Source organism: Chroicocephalus ridibundus, chromosome 4 (genome assembly GCF_963924245.1).
Source record: "Chroicocephalus ridibundus chromosome 4, bChrRid1.1, whole genome shotgun sequence".
Classification (NCBI taxonomy): Eukaryota; Metazoa; Chordata; class Aves; order Charadriiformes; family Laridae; genus Chroicocephalus; species Chroicocephalus ridibundus.
This window is the reverse complement of record NC_086287.1, coordinates 38,696,566-38,723,947: the sequence shown is the minus strand read 5'-3', so window position 1 is coordinate 38,723,947 and position 27,382 is coordinate 38,696,566. Positions and strand designations below refer to the sequence as shown.

The 27,382-nt window shown below is 37.2% G+C and overlaps 2 protein-coding genes across 2 annotated transcripts in view; one reads left to right on the top strand and one right to left on the bottom strand.

Moving 5' to 3' along the window:
• AVEN (apoptosis and caspase activation inhibitor) overlaps window positions 1–8,172 on the top strand; it is a 100,909-nt gene extending 92,737 nt beyond the window's left edge. Inside the window, exons 3-6 of the mRNA XM_063334428.1 lie at window positions 1,348–1,418; window positions 5,046–5,141; window positions 6,649–7,009; window positions 7,713–8,172. Coding sequence (XP_063190498.1) covers window positions 1,348–1,418; window positions 5,046–5,141; window positions 6,649–7,009; window positions 7,713–7,840 — 656 coding nt within the window. The 3' untranslated portion in view covers window positions 7,841–8,172. The remainder of the gene's footprint in view (window positions 1–1,347; window positions 1,419–5,045; window positions 5,142–6,648; window positions 7,010–7,712) is intronic.
• Window positions 8,173–8,322: 150 nt separating this feature from the next.
• Window positions 8,323–27,382, bottom strand: part of RYR3 (ryanodine receptor 3) — a 233,033-nt gene continuing 213,973 nt past the window's right edge. Inside the window, exons 90-104 of the mRNA XM_063334430.1 lie at window positions 25,812–25,870; window positions 24,479–24,647; window positions 23,743–23,829; window positions 22,741–22,938; window positions 21,983–22,113; window positions 19,007–19,049; window positions 18,311–18,438; window positions 17,310–17,370; window positions 16,122–16,268; window positions 14,091–14,225; window positions 12,601–12,757; window positions 11,418–11,482; window positions 11,206–11,306; window positions 10,001–10,052; window positions 8,323–9,182 (exon numbers count right to left, since the gene is read on the bottom strand). Coding sequence (XP_063190500.1) covers window positions 9,087–9,182; window positions 10,001–10,052; window positions 11,206–11,306; window positions 11,418–11,482; window positions 12,601–12,757; window positions 14,091–14,225; window positions 16,122–16,268; window positions 17,310–17,370; window positions 18,311–18,438; window positions 19,007–19,049; window positions 21,983–22,113; window positions 22,741–22,938; window positions 23,743–23,829; window positions 24,479–24,647; window positions 25,812–25,870 — 1,629 coding nt within the window. The 3' untranslated portion in view covers window positions 8,323–9,086. The remainder of the gene's footprint in view (window positions 9,183–10,000; window positions 10,053–11,205; window positions 11,307–11,417; window positions 11,483–12,600; window positions 12,758–14,090; window positions 14,226–16,121; window positions 16,269–17,309; window positions 17,371–18,310; window positions 18,439–19,006; window positions 19,050–21,982; window positions 22,114–22,740; window positions 22,939–23,742; window positions 23,830–24,478; window positions 24,648–25,811; window positions 25,871–27,382) is intronic.

Here is a 27,382-nt window from a genome sequence, read left to right as displayed (position 1 = left end):
CCCCTACGTTTTAGGACAGGCAGACAATGGAAAAGAACCCAGTTTTGAGAACAGCACATTATTTGTTCGGATTCTGTATGCAGGATTAAGGGCATGATTCAGGAATTGTCAAAAGTATGAATGGCAGTTAGGATGTTGAGAGCCAAATGGAAGTTAGATGCTCAGTTGTTGGTAACGCCATCGAAAACTTTCTCTAGCGCATTCATTCTCTATTAGAGGTTGGGAAAGAGTGAGTTGTTGCTTCTCAACTAACTGCTGGACTCAATCCTAGTGATTTATAGGTGATCTGCAATTCTCAGGATCAAATTTCATCTCCTTCATGCAATAATTCAGCAGGTTGTTTTGTTGGGTTTTTTTCTAATAGAGCTGCTGAAACAGCTATTTGTTCTCAAAGTGCATGGTCTAAGAAGGCATCTGTCGCATACGCTGCGTCAGCAGCGTCTTTGCTTTATCTTACTCTAGGCCTTTGGCCATCATCTTGCAACCCTAATCTTTCCTGTTTCCTCTGTCACAGGCCTTACTGATTTTTTGAGTTCCTGGCATTCTTGTGTGTTTCTTCAGTGAATAAATTTATGGGACTGTCTTTTGCAACCTAGCATGGTACTACTGCAATAGAAATATTGCGTCGAAAACAAAATAATAACCCAAGCCCTGCTGTAGTAAGAGGAAGTTCCTACTGCCTTGGAGGAATGTGATAGGAGGTTAGAAGATCCTATAGCTAAGGTTACATACGTAGCTTAATTAGCCCTATTTAAGGTTTCTTTTAATTCAGTCCCTTATGCATATAAATTGGAGTTCGGGTTCAGCGCCTTTTTTTGATGACATGCTGGAGTAGGGACTAGTTCAAGAAAGAGAAGAGGCTGGAGAATTTAGCTACCAGACAAGAAGTCTTTACTTGGCCCGTACAAACTGATTTTGGGGACACATATAATCCATTTTAAGAGAGAATTGCATGTTGATAAGAGAAGGCCTATCTACAGCACATTCAAAGCTGTTCATAAAAATGTGCTCTGTGAATACAAGATATATTCCTAGTATGTTGTCCAAATCGGACTTTTCAATGAAAATCTTGCTTGTTGACATGTCACCTGGCACCTCCTCATTCAGTTTTGAATTTGTTGCACCTTTTTCAGGACTGTTTTGCAAATAAGAGATGAAAAGATCTTTCTATAGAACTTTGGCTTAAAGAAGTTTAATATTGTGAATGCAAACAGCATTAAAATTAAATGCAAATTTGTTGAAGACGTGACATTTATTGACTGAATTTACTTCTGTAGGGTTGGGAACTTTGGAGAGCGCTCGTTATTTTTTTAAAAAATAAATATGTTTGTTATTTCTTTTCTGTAGGAGATTCCTTTACACAGTTCCGATTTGCTGATGAGAAAGAATGGGATAGAGACAGCATATGCCATAAGCAGGTAACAGAATTTTCATTCACCTGAGTTTGTATGGATAATTGCCTGGGACAGAATAGCTAGGCAGCTGTGCTTTCAGCAACAAATTGTTTAATACAATAATAAGACTCTTTATTCTGCATATTTTTATTAATATGATGCTGGGGGCTGTTAGGTCTTGTCCTGTTTTTTCTATTGAAGCAGCAGGCTAGGTTTTTAAGTAATGCTGGAAGAAAAGAACAAGGAAACCCATCCAGTGAAGGAAAATAAGGGACATTGTCACTTTGCTTTACTGACATATCAAGTCAGCCTTCCTTTTTCAGCTGTATTCAAGAGAAAATAGTTTAGTGAAATGACTGCAACAAAACCTATATGAGTATATTCATATATTAGACTATGAAGCTGGTTCTAGATATTTCAAATTAACAGTTCATATCCTCTGGTTGAAACTTCACCTCCAAAATGACTATGGAAACGACCAGGATTTTAGATGATTTGTATGTGGATTCTTTATGCTGGAATGGAAAGGGTCAAGGCAATAGGAATCTGCTGTTTGCTATATAAGGATACTGGAAAGTGGTAATCTCTGCAGCTGTCTGCCTCACATAAGTCACCTAAATTATTGCAAGATAAATGCTTTTGTCATCCAAGCCTTTCTTAAAATTGCTGCGAAACTGTGCTTGAATGTTTCTTGAAACATACGTATGTATTCAGATTTTAAAAGTTTGCTATTTATTTCATAAAATTATAATTATCCCTGGGAAGTGATATTTAAAGGTACATTAAAGTTGCAAAGTCAAATTAAAATGAGCAAATAAAACCAAGTGCAGCATTTTTGTAAAGCATCATGTGTTTGTTCAGTGGGATACAGTCTTTCAATGACTCTGTATTTTTGCTTACTAGTTTCTCCTGCTCCTAGCGTGCAGGATGACAGTATCCAGAACATGAATTTATTCATAATTTCCTCGTTGGTGTGTCATTACAGCATGTAGGTGATTTGAACACATTAATTAATTTCTCAATGGCTAAAGCCGTTGTGAGCAGAGTGAAGTTCCACGTTGCCAGTGGATTTCACAAATACTCTTCTGGCTGCCAGTGATGAGCCTGCCCGGCTCTGGAGCCGGTCCCATGCCCTCGCTCACTGTGAAGCATGCCGTGGCGGGCACCTTCTGCCTCTGTCCCTACCAAACTGTAGCCATTCGTCCTGCCCCATCCAAACTTGCTGTTTCCAACTGTTCCCGTCTTTCACTGTTCTTACGTCAGTTTGAAATAGTTCACTGCACTGATCACCATTACCCTTCCTTTGATTTCTTATTTCAGTCCCGAATCCTCGCCCAGATGGCTCCATAGCATTATCTAATCTTTCATGTTTTCTTTGGTCTTCAGCCTGTTATCTCGCCCGTCTTTCTTTTTCCTGAAAGCTGGATCCAGGTCTAATTTTCATCCTAGATCCCTTTGCTAAATTCCTTTGCCTCCTGGCTCACCTGTTTCGAGTCCTTTGCCTGTCTATACGTGATGTACAAGATTAGAGAATTGTAAACCAAAGTGAAGTGAGTACGATGGAACAAAATAAAGCAGAAAAGGCATAAAAATAGTTGCAGAATGACTAGATGTTTCCCATTCCCTATTATGTGTAGGAAGTAATGGCAAAACATCAGTTTCAAATGTGGAATGGGAGTGTAACGGTGACATCAACAATTTCAGTTTATTAAAAACATTGTCATTCATTATTACAAAAATTAGATCTGGATTTGCTTTATCATGTATTGATAAAATGCAATAAAAATATGTCAGAACGTGGTCTGCAATTTAAAAATCAAACAGACAATAGTAATTTGGACTTTTCAGTAAAAAATGGCAATTCTAGCAACAAAGTATGCCTCTATTTTCTCGATCAAATAGCTACATATGCCATGAAGTTTATGATTTGTTAAATGTTGCTTTGATCTGTTTTTTATTCAAACACCACTTTTAGTGAAATCTCTACGTAGATATCGAATTCCTTTTCTCAAAATTCCTCTTTTCCGTCATCCTCAGCCTATCCTCTTCTTCCCCAGCTCCATTTTCACTTTCATTCGCAGTGTTCGTTCACATCAGTCTTTTTGCAAGTGTACTTAGCTCTTCCCAAATGCATATAAATGTTACTCAATGATACTTGACTTTTTACAATTTTTTACGCTACCAGATTCGTATGATTTCCTTGTCCTTTGCAAATGTTCAGAAGCCACATTTGATCTTCAATATCTGTCAAAAGAACTGGGTTTTCTGAAGTTGTGGTTCATTGCTGGGCAGCAAGAATTGCTTGTTGAAGCCTTTTTGAGGTTACTTGTACCAGTGAATCATCTTTGATGGTGATCACTAAGTAAAAGCTGTTAGTAAAGAAGAAAGAAAACATCAGATATTTAAGTCGTTTTGTCCTTTTACTGTCATTACTGGATACCAGAACCAGAGTTTGGATACAAGAAACTGTTAAACCAACCACGTTGTTTCTTTTTTAAATTTATTTTAATTTTGTAAACACGCTATCGGAACACACTGTCTTTGATGTTCACTCTTGCTGTGTGCAGGTGTCAGAAGCCATTCTGCTGGCTGGCTTTTGGGAGCAGTGCGCATTCCTAGGACAAATCTCGTATGATACGGCACAGAACACTCTCTCCTAATCTATGAGTATTTGGACTTCTAAATGTCAGTGTCCATCCACGCTGTATTGAGAGGGCCAAATTTTAGTCTTTTCTAACTAGATTTAGAAGCAGGTTCTCTGCTTAGGTGAAAATGAGAGGATAGACCGAACTTAAGTATTTTGTTGTCAGATTTTAAAATATGTGATGGATGTCGGATTATCTTTTTCATCAATGGTGAATGTACTCAGAATGTTCTGTTGCACTGCGAGCTCAAAATCTATTTAAGTCTACCGAAGTCCAGGGTGTTCTGTAAAAACATCAAATATTGCTGGTGCATTTTGTGTAAGTTTGTTTTTAATCGTTTGAGGCCAAAAAAAAAGGGTCAAGAGAGAAGGAAAGTTCAATACCTGACACATTAATAAGTGACAGTTCCACCTTCTAAGCAACTAGGCAACAGTAGAGTATCTTTCTGGAATATCTTGAATATCATTTTAAAAGTGCATGTAACTATAGACTGTTGCTTTTGTAAGCATCGAAACAACATTTTAAAAGATGGGGAAGTATAAAAAGGGACACGTTTAGGCATTAAAAACAGTAGAGGTACACACAAGCTACGTGGTTTGATTGCTTAGAAAACAGTAGCAACTCATTAAAGAATGGCGATTCCCACCGCATGGAAAGCTTCACCGATTAAAAGATGTTTGAGTTGGAAAAGCCCTTATGACATTGTCAACTTGCTGAACTGTTCCCTACTTCGGATTTTCAAGGCGTTGCCTAAGGAGCATTCCATTTGTACCTTGTTTTTAAACCTTTTAAGTGATTACTTGCATTGTGCGTGTTTGTATGGTAATTTAGCCAAACTGCTTTGTACACATGTAATTTAAAACTATTAATTCCTGTATTTCATTAGATTGTTCTTCACATTCCTTGAATGTATTGAACAGGGGAATGGAATGGACTAAAGTCATTATCAGTTCATTTATTAATTTTTTTTTAACACAAGCGTACTGTGTGCTGAATTCTGTTTCAGTTATCTGCGCTTTCTGTTGACTGCCAGTCTTTGGTCCAGGCCCTTCAGGAATTGCCTCTGCACCTGCGGTTGAACGTAGCTGCGGAACTGGTGCAGGTAACGCTGTGAATTTTCACGAGAAAATGCAGATGTTTTCAGTGAAACAATCTATGCGAGAACGATTACTTTAAACTTGGTCTTCAAACAGAAGTAGAATGTGTTTCCTAAGTAAGTGCCTTTATTGAAGTGGCGTCTCCAACGGCAGGTAATGCAGGATACCCGTCTGTCAGCACTTTTTATGCTTTGTTGGCTTTAAACAAAGTGCTTTGATGTGCAGCACATTAGACTTGAAGCCAGGTATCGGAGTATTTGACATGGAATGATTGTACTATTTCTGTATTTACTTCTCTTGGTAGCAGCTGTTAAAATCTTGTGCCAAAACTTTGAAAGTGCTTTCACATTATTTCCTGTTAATTATTTTAATTGTGATTTACTCTTCTACATAGCTAATATCAACATACATGTTTATTCCATGAATCAAACTTACATCTGTGTTAGAACAGGTAGAACTGTCACTCAAACAGGTGAAGAAAATGTCATTTATGCTCTGGTAGGAAAAAAAAAGGAAAAAAAGGCAAGAGAATATTAGGAAAAAATGATTCTTCAGGCCGTGAAAAAGAAAATATTAAAGTAAGGGCAAAAGAAGCAATGAGACTTAAATATAAAACCAAGATTCTCAAAAAAAAAAGTAAAAATTAATCTGCTTAAACAAGAAAAAAGGAACATGACCCTTACAGAAGGAATTTTACTTCTGTTTGGAGTTGCGTGAAGTGCTTCTGTGACTGACACAACCATGCTCCCTCTTACGGGAGCTCAGTCTGTCTGCAGATGTGATGTCTAGGGGAATCCGCACATAAATGTTACTGTCAAGTACAGTCTTCTTAAGAGTTCTAGTCACGGTCTTTAACTTCTATCGGGGTTATAAGGTGTGTGTTATGACATTTAATCTTTGTCTCCTCATTCTGACCGGCGATGTGGTCATCAGGTATGCTGCAGTGTTATTAATGCCAGGGCATCTGGATAAAAGCAGAATCTGCGTTCCACGGCCATTTCTTGTTTCAGTATTTGATATTTTGTAATTTGGTTTCATTTTTCAAAATATCCAGCTGTATACTATAACTTTTGCTAAATGATAACCAGCAACCTGTAGTATGGTTTGGTTTCAAGACTGGAATTTTGGAGGGAAGGCCTAACATGAGGTAATGTGTCTAACCAATTTCTGACTTCGGTCATTCCAAAATTCATGGTATCGATGGGATTTCACTACAGAAGAATTAAAGAAAAGTAACTCTCCAGGAAGTGTTTGTGAAACAATGGAACTTGATTTAGCATACAATCTCGTATTTCACAGTAAGGGATAAAAGGAGTTTTTATTTTGTAGTTGCTCTGCAAAAGCATCGTGAAGATAACTTTGGTTTGCTTTTACTTCTGAATTCAATTCTGTTGAAATTCATTGTACCTTCTTAAGTGATCAAATGTAGGAAGCATGAATTACAATCCAAATTAGAATAATAAACATGGGGTTAATGATTAGAAAGACTCAAGCCCTTTCCTGTTCTCTTAGGCATCAACACCTGTAGAGCTCCCACAGATGAAATCTAAAATTATTGAAGACGGCAAGAGGAGAGAGCTTCTGTTCCGACAGTCTCTGCCTCAGAGTGAAACGGCCTTGGTCTCCCATCCCCTTGGTGATTCTGTTGCTCCATCAGAGCCTGGAAGTCAAAATGGTCCTCGAGCAAGTGCAGCAGAACCATTTCAGAGAGCCCAGCTGCTATCAAAGCAAGAGACTGACCATTTGGATGAAGAACTAGATCTTCTCCTAAATCTAGATGCTCCCGTTGGTACACAAACCAGACCCGTGTCTGGTGCATTATCCTACAACAGATCAACTGAGAAGGATTTGAAAATGGATTGTAAGGAAAAAGGTGAGATTTCTCTTCTACCCGGCATGCCCTTATTCAATTTCCATTGCTCTGTTTTGGTGATGTTTTGGCTAATCTCTTGATTAGCCAGTCAACAGCGCCACTGTCGTCACCTCTGTCATTCCGCATTTCATTTATGTGGGGCTATGTTCTGACCCATTTGTTCCTTTTCAATTTTAACTCCCCACTGAAGTAAAGTTGCACAATTGTCAGTTTGTTTTAAGCATTAAGAGAAATTCTTCTGCAGAACAGCGTTGGTCTTTTATGATTCAGCAGAATTTTAAATAAAAAAAAAATAAAATTAATGTACTGCTAGAGAATTTTAGTGAGAGGAAGACTAAATAAAGTTTTTATGTAACATTATGAACCCTTAGTTCACTGTGCTAAGAGTACAAGGAAGAACTGACAGCTCTTTCTGATGGCTTGCTATGAATTCTATTTTCAAGCGTTACCAGCTGCGGACCAGGCCCTGCCCCTCCTTGAATCAGACAGAAGCCACATTGCTCTTGTGGACCTTATTAACCTGCCTCATTATTTTTTTTTTTTATTGTTGCTACTATTTTTGGAATATGACTCGCTGTTCTTCAAGAGAGAGAGATTGTGTTCAAGTAGTCAGTTGTGCATTAAAAAGCACAATGATCTGGGACAAAAGGGCTGGTATGGAATTGTTTCCAGATTTTCAAGTCTGTTCTTTTCACTTTTCTAGACCCTTTAAAACTAGATCAGCCTGAAGAGAAGAGCGCAGCAGCGCAGCAGCAGCAGCAGCAGCAGCGTACATCTAAAAATGTTACTGAGGAGGAGCTTGAAGACTGGCTGGACAGTATGATTTCCTGAAGCTCAAATTTTCTTATATGAATAACTGAATATAGCAAACATTAAGTGGAAAGTTGAATCTCCTCATTATTTCCTTTATCTATTTCACTTTGTTGAGCATGCCAAATGCCCGGTTTTCTTTCCTGGCACCTAAAATTCTGTGCAACCAAAATTCGTTTAGCTGTGATTGAAAATTGTCTGAGACTGATACTCTTAGAAAGGTCTAAAATTTGTGATGAAATTAGGATTTTCGTTGCTTAAGATGCAGGCTACAGCACACTACGAGAACAGTTATTTCAGCTTGTACTTGCTCTCTGTAGTCCTTTAAAATAAAGCTATGAATGAATAATGAATACGTGTGTTTTCAGTCGCCCTCCTCACGCGACATCTCCATAGTGTGGACAAAGGAGAAAGAAGAGAGCAAAAGTCACATTTGGTTTATAATACTTTATTGCAGTGGGCACTTTTTATTAGAAGAAAAGAAATGCATAATCCTAGCAGCTTCTACTTGCAGGTGACCATAGAGCATTGTTTTATTTTGGCCTAAGATTTAAATTGTATTAATTTTGATACAGTGTATGTCTTTTAACAGCAGCATCTAATAAGCTGTTATTGAAGGTAGTATATAAACAAACTTCAAGTGCAATTTCATACAGAAGGACAGGAAAGCAATACAGGTAATGGATCCGTTCATCTAGAACACTAACATAAATAAAAAGTTTGCATAGCTATGTCTACAGAGGTTTTAAGGCACTTAATGTTTCAAGGTCGACAGAGTGTTTGAAAATGTTTTCTTTTTAACTGCTTAAAGCTTTTCAGGCTGTATCTTAATACATTCACTAGCAAATACCGGGGGCAAAAACTGGACAGCAGTTAAAGTATTTTTTCACGAGGCAGGGCCTCTGATGTTCAAGTTCTTAAATGTCAAATGTTGTGCAATTAAGACACCTTTTAGCCCTTTCAACTGTACTGCCACACACTGAGTTAATGATGCAGTTAAAAAGATGTTATCATTTCAGACCATGTTTGAACAGGAAGGCTTAAGTAAATCTGGCATAGTTTTCTCTTTTCTAATGAAAATTCTAACAGGAGACCTGTTTCCTATGTGGTAGGTACAAAAAGCCGATGAAATAGTGTCAAATTTTACGTACGTGTTGAAGACATTTAAAGCAAATACAAGCTCTGAAATTACACTGTGAAAAGAAAGGAAGTTTTTTTTGTATACTGGATCGTAACAGTTCACGAATAAATAATTTCTTTTGTGGTATTAGCCAAGTTGATCCTCATACTGTTTCCGGAAGCAGTCCCCTGCTGGGAAGAAATCCCAACATCTTTCTTGGTACATCTTCCACACAAATGACTCCTGAAAATGGTAAAGAGTGTTTATTTTAACAGACACCTTGCAGTTAGTGCTCTAGAGAAACTTTTAACAATAACCAGGTGCTGTGCCCGTTACCGGGGGGCGCAACTGGGAAGGCACTGAAACTCAAAGATCGTAACTCAAGAACAGTTGTAGAATGTTCTGCGCTTGTCTTGGTTCAGTAGAACTGAAATTTAAGCCCTATTAGAAAAACTGCATAAATGAATCAGTCTAGTTCTATCCGAGCAAACCTGTACACAATCTGCATATATCAAATGTGGTTTAGTTTGCTTGGAAACCATTGAAGTGTAAGGTACTTTTGTAGTGTTTGCGTAACAGCCGCTTATTTGAGACAAGATATAGTTAAATCCTATACACTTTCTTATTTATTTACATTTAGGGCCTAACAACACTAGACATACCTACCCACATCCATGTACCTATCTATATCTACATATGTCTGGATTTAGACTATAAATATAGTAGCTTCACTACTGACTCTTTTGGGAATAAGCTATAACTGGTGTATTTCAGGGTTTCATTTCAGAGCTAAGGTGACAGTACGATGACTATGCCCGAGTCCAGTGCGGGGGGTACAACAGGGCACTGCTGCAGCCGCCACCTCCCTTTTTTTTAACCCTTCCTTTTCCTTCACTGCCAGAAGGCTCTCAGGGAGGGTGGCACCATCTCCACTCCTTGGTGGTACATCAGTTCCACCTGGTGGTACACAGCTACAAGGCTGGAGAAGAAGCGTTATCTTTCAACAAAGCGTTGAAAGATAATCTTAAAAAAAAAAAAAAAAAGTTTTACTTTCTACTCACCTGGCCAGTATGCTCAGTTTCATCCTTGTTAATGAGATACATTAAAAAGAACCTGAAACAAGCACATGATGTGGGTATTAATGCAGAAAATGTAACATCTCTGCCTCACCTTTCATAGATTGGGGTATCTGAGGGAGACGGTGCCAACCAGCAGAGTAACGATACTGCTGGGGGTCTAAAGTGCTTATGTTAAAGGAGAAAATTCTGTCCTCCAGCACTTCTGTGGAAGTGCTAATAGATGTAAAATCTGTAGAAGTGGAAATGGTTTAGCATTTTCTTCATTTCAGTGCTAGGAGCAATACGTGAGTTAGGCATATGCCACCTCCTGTACGCACATGCGCCAACATCTCGCCCTGGAAGAAGTTACTAGGGCTATAGATAGAAGTGTGGCAAATACTCAGCTGCACCAAGATTTCCAAACACTGGTGCTCGTAAGCTGCGCCAAGCTGTCTCGGGTACCTGCGCTCACTCCCGTGTACAGAGCTGGAACTAATGAGAAGGGCTGTAGAGTACTAACAATGGTCTGTCTGTAGTAACCCCACTCCTGGCTGACGCTTGTGATGCAGTGCATTTGGAATTAAACTTGGTATGTGCTTTCATGGTAAAGAAAGGAGCGTATAGTGAATATAGCATTTGTCTAATTAAAGGGCAACGTGGTTAGAAAGATTGTTCGCTGTATATTCTAATATTAAGGAAATGGACAATTTTAATTCACTGTGAATTACAGGTTCCCGTATACCAATTAAGCAAGTCAACATAGTAAGAAAAGCTTGGAGGTTATAGACTGGTAAAACTATGGATATTAATGGAAATTTACCTCACAGAAGTAGTGTGCTTTGATTTTGCAGTGTCAGTTGCTATGCAGGGTATAATGCAGCCTCCACTCCAGGAGGCACACTTTTTTTTTTTAATTTAAAAAGTTCAGATGCAGCATTCCAAAGACAGACTTCTGTAAGACACCAGCAGTTTGGCTCCTTTGGTTCCGCTGGCACAATGCTCATATAATTATCCTTGTTGTATGAGTAACTAATGCCACCAAATTAACTTTTAAAATCTCCTCTTTGATCGGCTCTTTGTTTACTGATGGAAGTGGAAGATCAGTGTCTTGGCACTCTGGGCAATAGTCTAAACACACACAAGTCCCGATTGCTTTGAGGTTTTGGAAAGCTGCGCTATCACTAAAGAACTAAAGGAACTATACTTACAGATAGTTTGCCAAGTTGTGTTCTTGCAAAGTATGTGTTTCGAAGCCATGTGGGGTTGTGTCAAAATAGTCGTTGCCGATTCCACAAATAAAACATTTGGTCTGGAAACACAAGTTGTGGTTACAAATGAATTTTAGCTCAAAGATGCTATTTTAACCAATAACGATCTAGATGAGTGAGAGTAATGAAAAATGTTATGTGCTTACTCATACCTCCATATCTTCTCTCACTTGCTCTTGCTGGTCTCTTAATTCACCAAAAGCATCGATGATCAGACCTGTTTCAAACGGAAAAGTAACAGCACTTCAGTACTTAGCAACATTCATATTTCAACGGCAGACATTCTCCACTGTCTGGAGTTTAGCGTACTTTTATGCAGGTTAAACAATTCAAGATACTATCTATCAATTTCCAGACATCTAACACCTGGTCACACTGCACTCCCAGCAGTAAGAATTTCTCTTACACAGAAGTACAATCTTGAGAGTGGAAAGGTTTTTCTGTACTTATGTTCTGGTCAAGTTAAGCTTCCATAAATCTCATCTCTTTTGTTCCCATGAAAGACTTTAACTTTCATTCTCCTTCTCTTGGAACTCTTGTATCCCAACTTTTGTTCAACAAAGACGACGCTTCTCCCCCAGCCCCCCCAGTCAGTTTGTGATGCTGCTTCACATTTGAAGCATTATTCCTCCACTTACAACACATTAACAATGGACTTGGATCATTTGGGGGACTGTGACATTCATAACTTCTCAATATAGATGTATTTCAGTTTTTCTTTCCCACCAGACTGACATAAAATGATGGGGTTTTTCCTAACAGCCTTAGGGCAATTTATACAATGAGTGTTGAACACCGACAGGCATGGAAGAGAAGAGGTCTCGTTCTCTGTAAACCACAACTGCAAACCAAATAAAACTGCAAATCATCCTCTAAAGAAAGGAGGAAATGGGTATGTGGCCACGGTGACTTTCTCTATGTCGTTTCTCCTTTCCAAGGGGAAAGTCTCCATTCCCCAGCCAGCTGCGGTGGGTCCAGACTAAAGGTGTGAAGAGCGTCTCCAGCAAGGCTCTCCAAGTTTGAACGGTTACAGCAAGAGCAGTGATCCTGCACATGCTGTGTCATTGCTGGATAGCTGCCAAAGTGTCCATAAACACTTCAACCCTGATAAGTTACATTTCTTGTGCTTTGTCTTTGTGTAGTACTTGGGACAATGCATTATTTATAAATTAAGTCTAAAATTATTACTTTCAGAATTAGTGATTTTACCAACTCAGAAATAAGTCTTCATAGCAATACTGCTAAATTTACCTCAAACACAGATGGGGTTTAAAAACATTGCAGAAGTTAAGTAAACTAAATTCTAACAGTCTCCACTATGGTTAGTGTTGGTACCTTGAATAATGGCCAGTAGGATAACAATGACAAAGAAGAAAAATGTGATGTCAAAGACAATGCGATACATTTCGTAAGGGTCTCCAGCAGGATCCTCAATTTCATCTCCAATGCCACCACCAGCTCTTACACCCACATACATGTGGAACAGGTAACACTAAAAGAGAGAGGAAAATTACAGATATACTTACCATGAATTATTGTGCTGTTTTGTGTGGGTTTTTTCTGTTTAAAGAAGATTCTGCTCTGCTAATGCTCTTCAAAAGTTAGAGTAACAAAGAACACAGTATCATTCCTCATGTATCTCTCACGCTGGACCTTTAAAAGTCTGTTACTGCCTTAACAAATGGGGTTACATCTTCTGTTGACATAAGATGTTGGTACTAGTTTAATCAAACTTAAAAACATAACTTGGAATTGATTTACCTCACATGGTAGAGGTAAAGTAATTTATATTTAAAAAGTAATATAGTTTAATTATTCCAATTACTCTTACACCTATTTTATGACCATACTGTTGTATCCAGCTTGCAGAGGGACCAGTTAAATAATACTGCTTGGGCAGTTTTCATAATTTCCATCGTTTGCACATCTGACTTGCACTGAGTGTTTGAAAGAAAGGTCAAGAATAGGGAAGAGCATTTTGTGGAATTCTATGACACAGCTCTGGTCTGAGGGATTTGATTCTATTTTTGGCATATAACACAAGGCAGAGAGTGACTATTCCATGGAAGAAATGAGCTGGCCGCAAACTCAGAATATTACAGTTTTAATACCTGAATTTGTGCTGTTTTCTGTATACAATAAGAAAATCAAATCCTCTTCATACCATAATACATTATCTGTAGAGTATCTTTTAATGTGACGAAAATAACATTCTGTAGCAACAGGTGGAAATCAGAAGGGAAATTAGTAGCATTAGATTATCACCTGTAATAAGGTTTCATTTCCTCCTCCTCTACTCACCTTTGACTTCTTTTTTCATGACTAAATTACTAATTGTAAGCAGTTTGGGGCAGGTTTTTGTAACTAGTGCTAATAACACCATATACTTGATATAACCAAAACAAGGAGAGGAGGAGCCTGCACATTTGCAAACATTGGGAAGAAACTGGATTTATTTGTGCTGCAACAACACAGCTTCTTATTGCAGGGCTGGCCAGTTTGTCATGAAATTTCTTCCACATACTTTCCGGGTTTGCCATCTTCACATGAGAGTTGCAGCAAATCATATTCTGGATTTTTCTCCTCAATACTGTGGTATATCTTCCTATACTGGTGAGTGCCATCTATCTACCGCTGAGTTTAGACCGCTGAAGAATGCAGAGGGCATTTCGAGACCGTTCACTTTTTCAAAATGACATACAGCAAGAAGAAGAGACCCATGGACTTAACAACAAAAACACCCCTCCTTGCTTATCGTTTTATCTTAAGTATCCACTTGAAAATTCAGGATGAAATTTGAAGCATGCTCGTGATGTTTTAGTTACCGTCATCATGTCATCACATTTCATGTCGGGTTCATCTTCATCTTCGCTTTTGTTGTAGAATTTGCGGAAGAAGTTGAACGCCACAACAGTGTAAAGATACACTACTACAGCGAGGAGTCCTACAGTAAGCACAAGCTGTGTATGGAGACATGAGGTGAAAGCAGGTTTCAATTTCATGCGGTCAGAAGAGACATGCTAGCTCAGTGCACTGCCTTAAGTACTGAACATGTGTTACATTGTACCTTTCCCAATAAGGAAACTAAGATAGCAGGTATCACGGCTTTGAGGTCTCCCTATTGCTTGGATCAGTGTAGAGGTGTTACTTTACCCCGTGCTCAGGTGAAAATCAAAGGGAAAAACGGTATCAAGAAACTGAAGTTGTTTCCATCTTTCTGAGCTATATGCATACGGCCTATGTATCACTGAAGCACTGTTTCCACTATTTAATTTAAAAGTTAAATTCTGGTAATTTGAAAAACTGGCTATACAGTGAACATTAAATGATAAAAAATAAACCCCTTTAATTAATTTGATAAATAATTTCAACTGGGACTTCTTATGACTTACAATAGTCTATTTTCTGTTCCAAACGCGGTTAGCAAAGCCATTAATAAAGTGGATAGAAAATTTTTTAGATAGCCAAAAAGTAGGTAATTTTTCAGGTCCTGCTTTTAAGCAAATAAAATCCTTAGGTGAAAAAGTTCAGCAGTTATTAAGACTAGATTATATTGTTTGTTGGAGTTGGCATTAGAAGATGCGGCTCTGGAGAGGAGTTACTAAAGTCTACATATTTTTCAAAGTGCGACAATTGGTATTACTCTTAAAAGAAGTGTAAAAGTACTGAACAACAAGCTGTTTGTCAGTTTATCACTTTCTGCCAATGTGTAAGTATGCTCCCAAAGTGAACGCGTCAATTGAAAAATCTCCACCTGTCTTTCAGTGTTCGTATCCACTAGCAAGAAAAGCAACAGGATGAGGAAAACTAAGCTTCGCTTTTTAAGAATGTATACTAAAAGCTGTGGTCTTGAGTTGAAACAGGTCTGTCAATTATGCTCAGTTTTGAGTACTATATTTAGAAAAATCTCATAAAGAAAATATATCAATCAGACTTTGGTCATCCTGGAGGAAAATGAAGGGGATGAAACCAGAGATTTCATTTGTTTTTGTGAGGATACTGAAAACTTCCTCATATGTACTATTTTAGAAACTTCCTTTCCTGATAAGCAAAGAAAGTTCCATTGGTCAACTTCTGCTGAAAGAAAGGATTAAGCAAACATAAAGAATATATCTGAGTTAAGCTAAGGTGATATTCTTAGGCCTCTTCCAAAAACGTTACGTGGTTGAAAATGTTTTGACAAGTCTAAGAGAGCATAAGAGTGGTCTTAGAATACATGTTACTGCAGTCGAGAATGAATGGAATGTGTATGTTTGAAATTAAATGTACATTAAAAAAGGGCGTTAGTGAAAAGCTTGCTTTTCTTGGTGTGCTAGCTAGGAACACAGAGCCTTTAGAGATCTGAGAATGATTCCCTGCATAAGTTTCAACCATCAGTTTTGGAAGTAGATTTTATTAATCTGATCTTTGCATGATGGAAGTGGCATATAAATATACTCCACAGTGCACAAAGCCCACACCTGTAAGCACTTTCTTACTAGCTAAGGATTGAAATCTCAGCGCCAGATCATTATTAATGCTCTAGCTAAGGAGAGATTGTGAATTCTTATTAGTTACCACCAATCAGTTCATCATTGAGCACAGAGAAGGTGCTGGTTAGGTCATAATTCATATTCTTGCATTTCTCCAGTGGTAGAAAACTTCTTCAGCTGTCAGCACTCCGTGGGTATAGATTATTATCATTTCATAGGATTTAACATGTATTAAACGTGCTGCAGAAGACACAATGGGATCTATTCTTTAATCCAGTTATGATCAAAATGGATCTCATTCCAGTATTTCCCAGGTACCACAAGATTTTTTCCAGCACTGTTACAAAACGCATTCATTTTCACACCTTTGCATGTAGCACTAACCTGTTTGCCATTGTGAGTGACTGAAGACAAAATGGTTCGCAATGTCTTGAAACCCATAGCAATGTCCAGCAGATGAGCAGCAAAGAAGAAGTTGTTGTAGTGCCCAAGGATAGACATAGTCGTGTACCAAGCTAAGTACAAAAACGACTGCAGAGGAAGTGAAAAGTGGCAGAATGTTAGCAGGTGCTCATGTGCATTACTGGATCCAAAATCTGGCTTTCTTTTAGTCACTTGAGTTATGAAATAAAATAATACTTTCATGATCTGATTAGAATCACAGTCTGAATGTAATACCTCTATTTTACATGTTCAAAAAAGACCGTCTTAGTGTCTCTTATCATCTCCACTGTTCATTTAAGGAACGTTTATTGCTTAGTTATGCTAATGAGACCTCTGTCTTTGCACACTTAAATGCAGTCTTCAGCATATGTGTTATTAACATCAAAATCCCCTACCTTAAAACTTTTGGTTACACAATACTTTAAATTTTAATACTGATTCTGAAGGAAAGAAAATGCATTGTATTACTCTTGAGACACTTTCTCTGTTGAAGTCTCAGACCACCTCAACCAGGACACCTCAAAAACCGACGGCAGATAACACAGCTTATTCTTTTAACAAGCAGTGAACCTGAAGCCACTTTGACATGAAAGCTCTTATTGAAGAACAGTGGCTCGGTGTGCTTTTAGTGCGCAATGAATATATGCATCTTCACTTGATTCACCTTGGCCGCCTTGTTTGTTTGGGAATGCTCAAGAGAATGAAAAAGACAATTCCCAAAAAAAGGACTTTCAGTATAAGCGTGGTCCTTTCAAATTAACCAACCATATCAAACAGATGATTCAAGAAGAAGAAAGGATAACTTTCTGTAGGCTGTGCTTCATTTTACAAAAGATGCCTTTGGTTGCTAGATTGATTTCTACAAAATTCATCAATGTACCATTAACTTCCAAAATGCTGGCATTGTATTAATGGTGAGGAGGTGCATATTGCTATTTAGAATCAAAACAAAAATTTTAACATAAATTAAAGCAATTTGCTACAACACAAGACAGAAAAAACTATTTTAAAATGGCTCTGTAATGCAGTAGTATTTGTGTATGTTTGTTTAAAATAAAAGCAGATGGTGGAAGACAGAATCATGTTTATAGTAAATCAAAGCATGTTCTTCTAGGCTAATGTACTCACGTTATCAGTGAAAACAACTCCGAGCTTCCAAATGTGGTACTTTGTATCAATGGAGCTTAACCTAGGAAATACAAATTTTTTGAAATGCATCAATGTCAAAATTAAGTATTGAATTCTGTAAGTATAAACAACAAACTAGGTTTGGTACTTCACATTTGTTTGCTGAAGGTGGTGATAGAGATTAGCTATTTATTTTTTGAATGATGTAGGTGCTTCGTTTTTCAGAGAGCATTCATTAACTCTGAGCACCCATACACAGTTTCTAAACCATTGAAATGGTTGGAACAATTTCAGTAGGAGTGATACTGCTATATTCCAGATTTATAAAAATTAAAATGTGTGTTAAAAGTAGTGAAATGTGGAACTGGAATTGCTTGAATTCAAGACATAAGTGTCCTGTCTAGTTGAAAATGTTGCCAAAATTTCCAAGATAAAAGGTAACACCTTCTGCAAGATTCTAAATATTTTATTGCCATTAGATGTCACGCGAACGGAAATCCTGATTCTTGTGTGCCTTAAGGATTGGGGAAACCAAATTCTTGTTGGAGCCTAAATCATTTGGGACTTGGATACTTTGAAACTCTCATCTTCACTGATGGATTATAAATCAGGAGAACATCTCTGAGATTTTTCTAGATACCTGGGATCTAGACGTTTGATACCAATACTTATTCGGTGCTGTGGTTTATAAACTAACTCTGTTGTAACACCTAAAGAACTTTTAAATGCTGCACTGATTATTGTTTAAAATAAAAGAGTGCCCAACTATATCAGTCAGCATCAACTTGTGTGATTCTTCTTCTTACTTTTATAACATTATAAGTACGTTTTAGAACAAACAAAAAGCTTTGTTATTTTACTTCCACATTAGGAAGACTTCTCCATTTGAATTTTCCATGCTGAGGAAAACGTCACTACAGTTTCAATATAAAATCTGTTTTCATCTTTGACGGTGACGTTATGCCAACATACAATTTGTCTGTGAAGTTCAAAAGTCATACCATGATACAAGAGATGCCTCTTCTGGTTCGCTCTCTTCCACTGGACTAAAATCAAGGGCGCTTTTGTCCAAACCCAGAAGTTCTGCTATGCGCTCTGCTCCATATAAGTCTCCGTACTTGTTAATAACCTAAAAATGAAAGAAGAGAAGCTTTTGCTCAGAGAAAGACCTTGGTGACATTCACCCTACTTTAAGCCAGTAGTTGTCAGAATTTTTTTTTAAAAAAGTCTTTCACAATTAACACTACTAGAACAGTCAGAACTCCCAGGAAGCCAGGCAGGGGGAGCATAACAAAGAAAAACAGAAGCATTAAAGGCTATTATCTGAAAGCTTATGTATAATTTGCCGTCATTTAAGATGGCATGTTTTTCTTTTTTTAGGGGGATGAGGGGGCTTTGTATCCTAAAGATGACAATGACTGTAAATTAGACCTGCGTGGCTGATTGACAGCACAAAGTTATTTCGATTGCCTGAGTCTAGGAAGGAAACCACAGCCTTCTGTCTTCTCCCTCCTCCCACCTACGCTGCAGCTGCCTGTTCACTGAGACATTTGCCACAATGACTTCCATAAAACAAATTTCAGTTCTCAATTATTTGTATATTTATGCGTACAAAAGTATATTACACATAGATATCCGAATTAACCAAATAGTAGATTATTGCTACGACTAACGTAATAGAAATAGAAAAAGCATACCTTTCGTTTTACAAATTTGTCCCAGTAATTGCTAGGAAAGGACCTACATAGATAAGGCAAAGATATGTCAAGTTATTTAACTTGTCAGGGGAAGGAAAAAACACCTAAATAAAGGAAAATACCATGTTCCTGGTCACTGCAGATTCTGGTACAATTTCATTCACTCACATGCTGCACTTCGAACAATTTCTTTTCATGTTGACAACAGCTATTATTAATCATCATTCGCTGCAATATCGTCTTTTTATTTCCCCCCTCTTTTCTTTTTCACATCCACAAATATGATTGGCTACAAATAGACAGCAGGCTAAATATTATAACCTAATGAGCCTAACAACTCGATAAGGCTAGGGTAGTCACTGTAATATCATTCATCTCCTAAATAAGTACTTTATTGCTCCTAGCCATAAAATCAACACAGACAATGATTTTCAGAGGAAAATGTGAGAGTCTTGTAGCATAAATACTTTTTAAGTTCGCTAGATTACATTTCAAATGGAGGCTGAACACTTGGGAACCAGTAAACAGTTTGCCAACATAAAATTAAAATTAAAAAAAAATTAATAAAAAAAAAACCCACCACCCTCCAGAAAATTGCAAAGATCATTTGGCAAGAACAGAGGTCAGTGGTAACGTTGTTGTCAGGCGGATATATTGTTACTGGATCTGACATCCCAGAACAAGACAAGGTAAAAAACATTTATAATTCTACAGCTGCGAGACAGTTCAGCTAAAGAACATTTTGTGTCATCTGCCTCGTGCCCACATTGGTAATTAAAAGAAAACCTATTGTGTATACAAAAGAGAAAGAAATGAAGCAGTAAATCTTAAATATTGAAGAAGTGTCAGGGTATCTTTTATTGAAAGGGTATCTTTTGTTGAAAATTCCCTGCTTTTTTTGAGAGTAGTGAGCAACCATGATGCTTCAATAAGCAACTTTTTATCCTGGGGGAGATCTTAAAACAGACGCTAGGAAATACATTAGCTTTGACCTGAAAGAAAAAAGATAGCCTTCTCTCTTATCAGTGACATTTCCCTGATCTTCGTAAAAAATACTGTTCTTATTCTTGAAGAATAAGAAATTCTTGTCTTATGAATAGCAGTGCCCAGGAATTCCTCATTCTAACAGTCTTACTGTATAGTACGGCAGTTTTGAACAATGCCAATTAGCAGGCAATACTACAAAATTTAAGGTTTTTCTCTCATCATTTCCTGAATGTAACATTGAATTGAGCAAATATGCAGGAAGTTAAGTAAGAAAAATAATTACTTAAACTAAAGGACAGTATTGGTAAAATAAAGCAAGCGTTAACATCAGAAGAATGAGATTCCAGGACACTGTTCTGCTGGGATGTGAGACAAACTTCCCAACTTCTATTAAGTGCTCAATTTTTTATTTTTCTGAATTGAAGTTCTGAATGAGATTCCTCCAGAAAAAGGCAAACACCTCCAATGTCTCAGATAGCACGTTCTGGTCCAGTGATCTATATTCTTTCTTTCCTTGACTTCTCAGACTTTTAAGCCAAGTATGTGTCTAATGTAGCCAGCTTGGATCTGTCTCTTTTACCATAAACATCTAACAGTGCTGCATTTATCAGGGTACCTCTTCTGCCTTTTTAATTACCTTTTTTTTTCACTTATAGAAAGCATATTTCAGTGTATACACAGCACTGGGTACCCTCCAGCAGTGGTTATGCTGCTCGTTACAATACCTGCACTAAACCTTGAGAGTTGGTTCACATCAAGAGGGGAGAATTAGTCTGCTTAAATTACCTTTGTCTTTTAGTCAGTTTTGATAGACAGTGCAACATGCTGAGAACAGGCTGTACAGCACGTCGTTCGGGATAAGCTGACAATGTATCTCATTAATTTATGCTTGTTTTTGCTGAGAATAAATTTACTGGATGTCTAGATGGCTTGCTGTCAATAGTTAAAGAAACGGGTTGGAAAGTAAGCAAGCTCTCCAGTTTCCCAATTACCTTCCATTGTAACTTTAATAATATGCGCCAGTCTGTATTTCTAACTGAAATGAAAGAAAATTCTTAAAATTCATGTGTAGGAAAACAAAGCATTCAATAATTTCTGCTATTTTAGACATTCTGATTTTAATGAAAGTAAATCTGAAAGTAATGAAAAAATGAAAGTAAATAGGGCACTATTTATGATATACAAAAATTGAGTATAACTGATAAGATAGGTATTTTGGCTATTTGGCAGCATACTGTCACTCTGATGCGTTTAGTTGATTGTTTTTGCTGACTTGTTTTTATCAAATACTTACTTATGCCTGCATATACTAGCCATAACTACTTTGTGACTTGTAAATAACTTTGTTCTTTTACAGCTTTCTGTTACTCCTACAGACTGCTGCAGCTTACTGGTATTTTTCTTTTTCTTGCCTACACTTGTATCATTCACTCACAGAACAGCAAGTGAGTCTCCTAGAATCAGTGTATGACTACTACAGTATTTGCTAATGCGTACAACTTGACAGTAATTCCTGTCAGACCTACTCAAATCGTGGGATTGCTATTTTACACGAGATTTACTTCTCTTGTCGTATACAAATTTTGTTAGCAAAAAGCGGGAAAGGCAGGCAGCAGAATACTGCTATGCAATATGAATGTGAAATTGAGTCACTGAAAAGGATGGAAGTTATCTTTTTAAAACTTTCTCAATAGTGACTAATGTGTGCAACGTCTCGGAGAGAGCTTGTGAGGTAAGGCACAATCCTTGCAAAGCCTAGAAAAAGGAAAAGGATGTGGAATATGCATGTTATGATAATATTAAATAAACAGATAATACAGGATTTCATATTCAAATCTAATACTGTAGCATCCAACGTAAGGTGAAAAATGCCTTTCTTTTAGATGAACTAGGTGGCAGATGGACAGGGAAGGTTCTAGATCAGTGGCTTAATGATCTATAATATTTATAAACAGTTTACATACAACAATAACATTTAATTTTACATACGGAGTATTTATAACCAGGCGATCCCATTGTCCTTTAATATCATCTTCAGATGGCTGTTCAGTTATGTATAGTCCGTCAAATTCCAGCTTTCTAGCTACCTCCTTTTCTCTCTTGAATACAACCAGAGGGACCTATAAAAATGACAGTGGACATCTTTGTCATGGTTTATATATTTTTAGAAACTATGATATCTACCTACAGTATTACGTCCTCTTTATAACACTATGTAAGACCAAACATCACAGCAGCACCTCCCACAGGCACCTCAATGCCTAGCCAGTCTCTGAGCAACATCCATCTTGGAAGTCAAGCATCCCCCGGCAGCTTTTACCGCTGAGCATGACATTACATGGTGTGGAATATCGCTTTGGTCCATTCAGGTCAGCTGTCCCAGTTGTGCCCCCTCCCAACTTCGTGTCCCCTCCCAGCGTACCCTCTGGGGGATGCACAGAGTGGGTAAAGGAAAGAGAAGGCCTTGATACTGTGCAAGCCTGTTCCACAATAACCAGAAGGTGGGTGTTTTAACAGTTTTAATAATGTTTTAACCACAAATCCAAAATACACACGCTGCTATGAAGAAAGTTAACTCCATCTCTGCCAGACTGAGTACGTGAGGAAAACATCTACATATTGAATAATGAGAATTTTTAAACAACTAGGTACAAATAGCTATACCAGTATTAGCTCCAAAAATGACCTTGGGACATAGCCAATGTTCTTTAACAAGTAATAGATTAGTAATAAGATTCAGAACTTGCCTTTAAGCAATAGTATCCAATCACACAGACAAAGGAGATGATAGTATGAATAACTGCCAATGCTCTGAGAGCAGGTGCCATGTAACCTGTACTTTCTTCTAAAACAAAAAACACCATGCCCTCCTCCTCTTCCTCCTCATCAAAAGAGTTCCAGAGATTAGAGTCTTCCTCCACTTCATCAAGTGGCTCTTCTGTCACCTGAGAGAAATTCAAGCATATTGAAAACACACAATAAACTTAAAAGCTTTACTATAATGACAAAAGATGTTTGCGAAGCCTGCTCATGGGAAAATGAGAGAGCATTAGCTTTGAACAGTGATGTCCTTCATTTTCACAGAAGTCTCCGCATCATCTCATGTCACTGAAAAGAGAATCTAGAAAAAGCAAGTAGTTACAAATCTCTCCATTGACAGTGCTATAGCAAAAGCAGAACAGACAATGAAAAAGTTATGCAAAAATGTTTTCTTGGAAGAACCAAGAAATGTCACGGTTATCTAATATGACTGAATTTAGGGTTTGTTTTGTAATCTACGTTGTTGCTGAGTCTAGAAACAAAGTTCTCATGTTGTCAACTTGTACATTGTCCACAAGTTTTTATTTCATGACTTAGTTTAGAGCTTAAAAATTACTACAGGATTTAATACGTATTCTGTAAATACCCCCAAGCCGTAAAGCTGACATACTGCCCTAAATTATTGCAGCAACTTTAAAAATGTGGCCTTTAAAATAAAAGGCCTAAGTGACCTTCTTTTGACAGCTTTATCTGAAAGCTGAAGTCCTGTTCAGTCCTATTTGGCTCCCACAGACGCTTTTCTATGAAAGATGGACTTGTATTGATAAACATAAACTTTTGTCCTTGCTTTTAACTACTTCATATCTATATACTTTAGTTTATGTTTGAAGGGCTTGTAATAATGGCTTTATTAAACAAGCCTTGAAACCGTCACTAAATATTCCTCTGGAAGTTACCAAAAATATTTAAAGAACAATACATAATCTTACCTTATAGAATAGAAGAATAAAGTTGATGGCAAATGCAACAAATAGAGCAAGAAATCTTAAGTTATAAAAATTTCTTGCCAAGTAGTGCTGAAAGTAAAAAAAATAAAATAAAATTAGACGTGGCCTGTAGCTAATATCAAGATAAGGAAAGTAGGCAGCAAGGTTTCTAAGAACGTAAACACGTAATTGTGCTGCCTTAACACACCAGTTACAATGAGCAAGGGCATTTCTTGGCAGCCTATTCTCCCATTTCATGGTGAACAGGATTAAAAATAATGGGCTTAAAATTGCAACAGGAAAGACTGAAATAGAATATTAAGGAAAAATTTCTAGAAGGAAGTCTGGAAAATAAATACTACAATATTGGAATAAACTACTTGAGAAGGTTTCGGAGAGTTCATCATTTGACGGTTTTAAGAACAAAGAAAAATTTTACAGAAAATAGAATTACAGATTCTAGAAGTTCAATTATGGAAAATAGGGAGGTCTTAACAAGGAACTCAAGAGGTTAATCTGTCTTGTTAGACCAAGATAGGAGAAATTACACACACACAACACTTTATTTATATAACTGTATGAAGTATTACAAAAAGCAAAAAAGACTAAATACAGCCAGTCATTTGAAAACTCATGCCAATGTTTCTTTTATGATGACATTTCTCCCTCCGATATCAAACCAGTGTTCTATATCACATAAATCAAATTCAGTGACTAGAAGAGTTTAAGAAAAACTTACAAGCATTTTTGTTTGATAAATTTCCAAAGCTTTGAAGAAGTTAGCCATAACAGCCTCTGGTTTCTCAATTTTTTGTCCATGCCGTCGCTTCTTTTTCTTCATTTTTCCCTCTTCTGGCTGCTCAGATTGTACTTCCTTTGCTTTATCTTGTTTCTCACCATCTTCCATGCTAGAAGAAAGGTTATCTAAACAAAAATACGTAGCCAAACTTCTGTATTGTAAATTAGGAATCCTAATTCAGAAAGTTTGGCTTTAAACTTAGTTTTGACACTGGGAGAAAAATGATTGTACGTAACAGACTTGAGGTAGACAGTGAACTCGGAGTAAAAAACGAAAGGTGATCTTAGTTTCAAATGATAGGCAAGAATAGAGTTGTTGAGGAGAGATCAAAAAGGGTAAAAAGCCAAAACCCAGGCAGAAGTTACTGCACGAAGTGTGAAGTGGGTGTTTGCTAAAACCACTGATGTACATATATACTCAATACAAGCAACGTAATTTTTAGAGTTCACGTGTACTTTCTTGAGCCTGGGGCTGAAGAAGAGAAATAAAGCTTTTGGGATTTGGTACACTGTATCATAATTGAATCACAGTATCAGAAAATGATTTCATTTCAGTCAAGGCAATCACTGTTACAGATATGAATGAGTAATACCAAGGAAGTTCGCTTCAGAGGACTGCACCTCACAAAGTATGTAGGAGATGACAACCATTCCTCCTGCACCACTAAACTGCCTTTATGAAAATTAAGTATCAAGATTGTACATAGTAACAGGGGAATTTAGTTACTAAACAACAACAACAAAAAAAAAAGGTGAATTTGCATATATGTAAAAGAATGTTGAGGCATCGAGGCGGTTGAAAGTTTTAGCCATGAAGATAAAGAAATGCAGTATGTGGTTCACTTATCACACTACTACTACTACTACTACTTATCACACTACTACTGCAGTAGCAATCATACGATGGGTCTCTAAGAATGTGTTTATCTTCTACCAAAAAAAGGCCCTGTTGCAGCCTCAGAAATGTAAGTCATTCAAACTCAAACTTTTGGTCCTCATTTTTAAAGGTAGTTATGGGAACTTTTAAAAATACAACGGCTACAGATTTATATATGCAGAATTGTCAAGGGCCACAAAAAATCGATTACCATTTTGTTGCTCACTGAGATGGTCTGCCATCTCTTAGGGACTGTGCTGCTTTTCAAAATACTGATGAGACAAAGTGTACACGAAGTTCTTTGAATACTGAGCATTGCTTGGATTCTTTCTGGCCAAATTATCTAGCATTAGGAAGTAGCAAGGAATTACACGGGAATTGTGTAAAAATAACTTACTCTGCCTTCTCAGATTCTGCTTTTCTTTCTTTTTCAGCTTCTTTTGCAATTTCAGATATCTGCAAAAAGTATTTTAACTGTCAAAATGGATACATTAAAATAAAATTTTGGTAACTTTAGATACTATTTTCTAAGAAACAAATAAAATAATTACCACACTATATTTTTTATACCACTTTGCACTTTTAAATGTTACAGTTTTAAAAATAGACAGCTCAAACTAGATTTTAACAGTGAATACTGCAGAAATTCTTCAGATAGCCTTTTTCAATATGGTGTTATCAATACTATAGCTATCCCAGTTGACTGAACAACTTAATTATACACGGTTATCAGATTATGTGAAAAGGAAAAACCAATATGCCATTTTACAGATGGCTAGCTGCAGCAAAGAAGCTGGGACCTGGATTTCAAACACCTTTAGGCTCAGTGTTGCTAGACCAAAGTGAGCTCATTTCAAATGCATTTTGAACATCTAAGCTTCACTGGAAATCAGAGAGATGCAGGCTATGAAGTCCTAGATTCAAAAAGGAATCTAAAGTGCCTAAATTTGCTACCATTCACTTTTGCAAAAACGTATCTTAACTCTTCACCCTCTTCTGTATTCTTCAAAGAGCTGAGACAACAATTATCTATTGGTGTATTCTCTACATTTCTAATACACAAATACAGTTATCTAAACTTTTCCCCCACTACTCACCTGGATGCCTATTCTCTTGCATGTAAGTAGTGAAATAATTTATGAAAGAATTTACTAAATTGATCTTGCCTTGCTTATCTCACCTCTAACATGTGAAGCCTCATCTTGTACATGTGATAAAGCATGCGTAACTCTTCCACAAAGAGTTTCCCCTAAGATCTCAGGCTGGTGGAGTGTAATTCAGCAATCATTTGCTGACACCTAGTTCTTCTAAGGGGTAGAGTGGGAAAAGAATGAATAAATCCCTATCCATCCTCTCCAGGCTGAAGAGCCTTAACCTACTTAATTCCATACACAGTATTTGTTCCATATCAAGTTTTGATAACTTTTTCACCCTCACTGAACCTTTTTCAGTTTTATCACATTCTTTTTTCTTCAAGACACAGTTATATTTTGGGTTCATGGAACATAGTCATCTGGGGTTTTCCTCTCTCTGTTCCTTTCTCAACAATTCAAAATTTCAGTTTGCTTTTTTTGATCTGTGTTGATTGACATTTTCATTGAACTGATACTTCTGTAGAATTCTTATTATATTCCCAAGATTTCATATCCAAGCAGTAACAATGAGCTCAAAATCCAACACTTTACATGTAAAATTATAATTTTTCCTCCCATGTACATCACTTTGCTGATTTTCATGTGCAATCTTGATTTTACTGATATGAATAACACAGATTTATCAGCACACTCTGTTAGCTCACTTCTCACTTCTTTTTTTAGTTGTTAACCTGCATGGTGCTCAGATTGCTATGGAACTTCACAGTAAAAACTAAGTCCTAACAATCTTCAGGATACACAGTTCCATAGGTTAATGCAGTTTCGCTGGCTCTACGGTAACGTCATTGACCTTATCAGTACACAATAGCTTTTC